General features: G+C 50.0%; 1 protein-coding gene across 1 annotated transcript in view; it reads right to left on the reverse strand.

Moving 5' to 3' along the window:
* The window catches only part of LOC137342216 (sodium- and chloride-dependent GABA transporter ine-like), a 77,180-nt gene extending 71,362 nt beyond the window's left edge, over window positions 1-5,818 (reverse strand). Inside the window, exon 1 of the mRNA XM_068006002.1 lies at window positions 5,326-5,818. Within this exon, the coding sequence (XP_067862103.1) occupies window positions 5,326-5,578 (253 nt within the window). The 5' untranslated portion in view covers window positions 5,579-5,818. The remainder of the gene's footprint in view (window positions 1-5,325) is intronic.
* Window positions 5,819-6,202: the final 384 nt, after the last annotated feature.

The raw sequence follows: 6,202 nt of genomic DNA on the forward strand, positions 1-6,202 counted from the left end.
TTCTCACCACTCCTGCCACCTCTCGTCCATTCTTCCGCGGCCTGTGCAATAGGTGCGTTCCGTGCAGCCCATCATGACGGCGAACACCTGCTGCCGCCCATTGGGCACACTGCTGTGGGTGCGTGGGTACTGGCAACACTCTTCAGTGGAGGGGGCTGGTATGGCCCCTCGCATGTGCAGGTGAGGAGATGCGAGCGCCTCGCACTGTCTGACTCTAGGAGAACCGTTGACGTATGAGTGCCTCCCTGGCCCGGCGAGCATCCCGGTGAGTCGTGGTTCGGCGCATGGGTCATCCACCATCCTCTGGCGCGTCCTCCTCCTCCTCGTCCTCCTCCTCCTCGTCCTCGCCGTCCTCAATATGGGTGGCGGGTGTGGATGGGGCCTCCTCCAGCGGCACCCCTCTCTGTTGGGCCATGTTATGCAGGGCACAGCAGACAACTATGATTCGTGCCACTCTGAATGGTGTGTATTGGAGCGCTCCCCCAGAACGATCAAGGCACCTGAAGCGCATCTTGAGCAGCCCTATGGTCTGCTCAATTGTAGACCTGGTAGCAGTGTGGCTGTCATTGTACCGACGCTCCGGCTCGGTGATGGGGTTCCTCAGAGGCGTCATGAGCCACGTGTGTAGGGGATACCCCTTGTCGCCGAGGAGCCAGCCATTGCCGGCGTTGGGTGCGTGGAGGATGGGCGGGACGGTGGAGTCCCTGAGGATGAAGGCATCGTGGCAGCTGCCGGGGTATCTGGCGCACACGTGTAGGAATCTCTGGCGGTGGTCACAGATGAGCTGGGCGTTCATGGAGTGATACCCCTTCCTGTTGATGAACAGCCCTGGCTCATGCGGAGGTGCCCGTATTGCGATGTGGGTGCAGTCGATTACACCCTGTACCCGTGGGAAGCCAGCCATGGCATGGAATCCAACCGCCCTCTCCATCTGGCTGTGCTCGTCCATGGCGAAGTTGATGTAGTGCGAGGCCCTGCGGAACAACCCATCGGTGACCTGCCTTATGTACTTGTGTGCAGACGACTGACAGACCCCGGTGATGTCCCCGGTGGCACCCTGGAAGGATACGGATGCGAAGAAGTTGAGGGCAGTGGTGACTTTGACGGCGACAGGTAAGAAGATGCTGCTTGGTCCATCAGGGAGCAGCTCGTCGTTAAGGAGGCTGCAGATGTCGGCGACTACCTGGCGATTGACTCTGAGCCGACGTATGCACTGCTCCTCGGAGAGGTCCATGAAGCTGAGCCTCGGTCTGTACACCCTGTGCGGAGGGTAGTGCCTCCTGCGACGCATCTCTCTCTGTGGTTGCCCTCCCTCCTGCTGTGCAGGTGGGTGTGCCACAGCACCGTGTTGGGGGGCTCCACGTCTCCGAGGCGGACGGCGTGGACTGCGAGGCTGCTGGGGCTGGTCATGCTGTTCGTCCTCCGAGGATGTCAACGCACCACCCATCTGGCAGGTGTTGGTCTGAGGGGTTGTGCAGGGTAGATAGGTGGTTCCTTGCACTGGGGCTGCGGTTTCACGTCGGTCTGTCCTCTGGCTTGGCGGGGGGTGGTGGAGGGCAGGGGTTGCCCTATGTGACGCGGTGGCCTCCTGCGTGGGTGAGGGCTCTCCCACCCGCTGTGGAGTGCACCTTGGCAGCTGCCACAGGCTGCTGGCTGGAACACGACCGGTTGAAGGGAGACTGTTTCCCCCAGTGTGTGAAACACTCTGCGTTGAAGCTAAAATCCCACACTTCCTGATTTGACAGCTGATTCAGCTCACTTAATGACCTCAACAAGCAAGGTAAGTACACTCAAGTGGAACCCCGCTGGCTTTAAGTGCCTGCGGGATTCCCACCAGCGGGGTCTGCGCACGCAGCCCCGCACGTCAGCGCGGCACCCGGAAGTGGCCGGGATCTCAGCGCGATCCGCTCCCGCACGTGGAAATTGACATTTTGGAGCCCGCCCCGCCGATAACGCACAGGAAACCCGACGCTAAAATCGAGCCCATTATGTGGATTGGGGAAGTCTAACTTAAATCAGATTTTAAAAAATCATGTTGACTACATCAGAATACATGAGACCAAATCCAAATGAAAAGCTAAATAAATTTTAAAAATCCAACTGAAGCTAAACACTTGGCTAATTTGTGCATTGCCTTACAATATAGGAATACAATTTAGAAGCAAATTTTCAAGGGAATTCATTCCCTTGCTCAATAATGATAGACTTAATTCATAAAGGTCTCCTTTCTTATCATTTTTTTTACTTTGGCCTTGGGGTCCTTCATATAAGCCACACACACAGTATCTGGTGAACATCTTCACTGGGCTATCACACCACACCATTACACTGCTGCTAAAAGCCAACTAACTTTTTATTTCTGAAAAGTATTCTGTTGAAGGAAAAAAGAAACGCTTCATGATAAAAAGCATCCCCTAGCTTTCCATCCAGCACTTCACTGGTTGTATAGCACTTTGGGTCGTTCTGAGGTCATGAAAGACACTATATAAATGCAAGTCTTTCTTCTTTCAGTTGCCCATATTTTTCACAAAGAGTGTTCTATTGTATCGGATCATTCGTTTTTTTTAGGCAGAGCAACAGTTCACAAAATGAGAAAGTGAAATAACATAAGACTGGACTAAAATAACTCCTATTTAGCCTGATGTTTACAATCAAATTTTCTGTTGCCAACATTTTTCAAAGCAGCTTAATGTTGCTATGGCCATTATCCACATGCTGGGATTTTCTTTGGCCATGCACTTATGTATGTATCATTGAGTTGCATCAAGTCTACAGCATAGAAACAGGCCAGTCAGCCCAACTGGTCTATGCCAGCGTTTATGCTCCACACGAGCCTCCTCCCACCCCTCTTCATCTAATCCGATCAGCATACCCTTCTATTCCTTTCTCCCTCAAGTGCTTTTCACGCATCCCCTTATATGCATCGATGTTCTTTGCCTCAACTACTTCTTGTGGTAGCACGTTCCACATTCTTACCACTCTCTGGGTAAAGAAGTTTCTCCTGAATTCCCTATTGGATTTATTAGTGACCACCTTGTATTTATGACCCCTAGTTTTGGACTCCCCCCACAAGTGGAAACATTTTCTCTCCGTCTATCCTATTATCTTAAAGATCTCTATCAGGTCACCCCTCAGCCTTCTCTTTTCTAGAGAAAAGAGCCTCAGCCTATTTAATATTTCCTGATAGGTATAACCTCAGTTCTGGTACTATCCTAGTAAATCTTTTTTGCATTTTCTCCAATGCCTCCTTTTTAATAATATGGAGACCAGAACTGTTCACAGTACTCCAAGTGTGGTGTAACCAAGGTTCTATACAAGTTTAACACAATTTCTCTGCTTTTCAATTCTATCCCTCCAGAAATGAACCCCAGTGCTTGGTTTTCCTTTTTTATGGCCTTATTAACCTGCGTCGCTACTTTTAATGATGTGTATCTGTACCCCTAGATCCTTTTGCTCCTCTACTCCATTTAGACTCTTATTATCCAAGCAGTATGTGGCCTCCTTATTCTTCCTACCAAAATGCACACCTCACACATATTGAAATGCATTTGCCAATTACACACCCATTTTCCAAGTTTATTAATGTCTTCTTGCATTTTGACGCATTCTTCATTTGTATTAACTACGGCCCCCAATTTGGTGTTGTCCTCACATTTTGACACTGTGCTTCACAGAGTGGGCTTGTACTTAGGTGACTTTTCTAATTAAATGGTACATGTATTCAACATGTATAGAATAATGAGTAGATGGGACATCTGCCCAAGATGGATAAAGTTGTTAATTTCAAGTCAAACATGGTCAAGAGCAGTTCTACTGCATCTGGGCTCTCAGAATTGTGGAATCCAGCCCTTTTACCATCCCATTTGTCTTAGAGACCCCTTCATTGGTAATTGCTATATCAGAGGCAACAACATGACTCAGACAGACAGATGCTTTTGAAACCACACTAAACTCTTTTAGGCAGAGTTGATATACCACTGGAGGCCATGTAGGCTTGTCAACTCTGGGCGGAGGTTGCATCATATGATGCCCCACAGCCGATGAGATCAGTCATTTCTGGGTAGTTACCTGTTCAGAACGGGTCAAAAACAGGAGTGATTTGATTTTTTTTTATTCCTGCCTTAATGGAAATGACCAACCAAGGGCATAGCTGGAGATATACTTTATAATCCGCTGTGATTTTGGAGGGGTGGTGGGGGCGAAGGGAATGAGCACAACACCTAATACTGCTCCGGACACAGTGTCATTCAATGAGAGTCCAATAACCGAGCTCGCAATCTCCAGTCCATGGGTGATGGAGTGGCAAAGAACAGTCCCTCTCTGCAAAGCAGCTCCGCGCAGCGACTGGAATTTGTTTTGTGAATGCGCGGAATCCTACCTGCGAGTGGGTGGAATTATCGGGCACCGATGATCGGTGGGAATTTCAATAAGGGCTTAATTTTCACCTTAATGAAACCCTTGCCTTGGCTGTGCCCAGAAGCACAACTAATTTGCAGAGTGGAGGGGAAGGAAAAGAAATGAAAAACATCTTCAGAGACTGACTCTGGCCAATTTCAAAACAGTCCATACACTTGTTTAACTGACCACTCTTGGAACGCAGTGGGCAGATTATCGGAAAATCCTCCCCGGCTGCTCACAGCAGTGTCTGGGAGATTAATCTTGAATTTCTGGAGACTCCAGGACAATCCAGGAGGGTTGGCAACCCTAAGGCCAAGTGGCAGAGACAAAGATCTGCTGTTACCAGCACCTGCTTCAGGTTAACCATTTCGATTCTGATTTCCCCCCACTGCTGACCTGCACTGACCATCTCCCAACATTACAGGAGGTCTATGGCCTGAAGAAGAAAGTCCCCAAAACAACATTGTTGTAATTCACAGTTCATTCCATCGTTCCTGAACTCAGTTAAACAAGTTGCCCCACATCAAGTCCCACTCTCCCACCAGTTGTCTTCCTTTTACTCCATGTTTCCCCTCCCAATACATTAATTCAAACCTCTTATTTCCCAATCTCCCCCCCCCCCACCCCCGCCCATGGCTTTATCCTCAACTGTGAGACATGTCGTTCAGTCCTGTAACTCTGGGCTCCCCCTCTCCTCCAGTCCTCTTATCAGCCAGCAGATAATTCAGCCCTACGCCGCGGATCTCTCCCCTCCTTTGAAACCCAACTCAAACCCTGGGTGTTCCCACTATGCTTTTGGCCTTCTCCTCCTGCTCAATGTCCTTTCATCTCAGTGAAACACCCCTGGGTTTCCCGGTGTTGTTTTTTTTTAAAAAAAGGCGCTGTACGCAAATTGCGGGGCTCTGCCACCGGCTTCATCTCGCTTACCTCCCCCGCTCCTGTAACACAGGTACGGGAACCTCCAGACGTTCCCCAGCCCCACCGCATACCCGACACAGGCCAGTGTGAACTCCAACCAGCGGCTCCATGTCGCCCTGCCTCGCCGGTGGGTCGAGGGTGAGCAGTGGAGCTCTTTAGCCGGGAGCTCGCCTCCCTTGTACCGCTCGACCTCCGGCTCCAGTCTTATTTTCTCCGCCGACGACATCAGCCCTTCACTGGTGTTCTGAGCCCCGAAGCCCATGTGTGCTCGGCTGTCGGGAATGAGTAGGCAGAAGGTACAAGCCGCGTGGGTCCGTCCACTGACTGTAACAGCACAGCCCCTTCTATCGGAAAGTCTGACACACCGTAACCCCAGGACTCTTGTCAATGCCTTTTATCCATCCAGACCCTCTCTCAGCTCCTCCTTTCAGTCCCATCAATATTTCATCTCCAACCTCCACTGATTCCCCCACCCCCAATCTCTACCCATACATGGGTCTCGATCGTGTTTCCGCCGCTATATGACCAGATATCCGGGCGCTCTTGTGTAACCACTGTTTTATTAGATGCAGCCTTGCTTTCCTAGCGGACAAATACTGATCGCACGTGTGCCCGAGTCACCTAACATTCGCGTTACATCATTGCATGCAATATTTAAAATAAAAAATAATCCACATCCTTCCTAAAGGTAATGGGTTCAAGCCTCACTCCAGAGACTTAAAACACACAGGCTGCCATTTCAGTGCAGTACTGAGCGACTGCTGTACTGTTAGATGTGACATCTTTGGGATGAGACGTTAAACCACCTCTCAGGTAGACTTAAACGACCCCATGACATTATTTGAAGAAGAGCAAGGGAGTTCTCCTGCTGTCTGACCAACATTTA

The sequence above is a fragment of the Heptranchias perlo genome, chromosome 25 (assembly GCF_035084215.1).
Source record: "Heptranchias perlo isolate sHepPer1 chromosome 25, sHepPer1.hap1, whole genome shotgun sequence".
Classification (NCBI taxonomy): Eukaryota; Metazoa; Chordata; class Chondrichthyes; order Hexanchiformes; family Hexanchidae; genus Heptranchias; species Heptranchias perlo.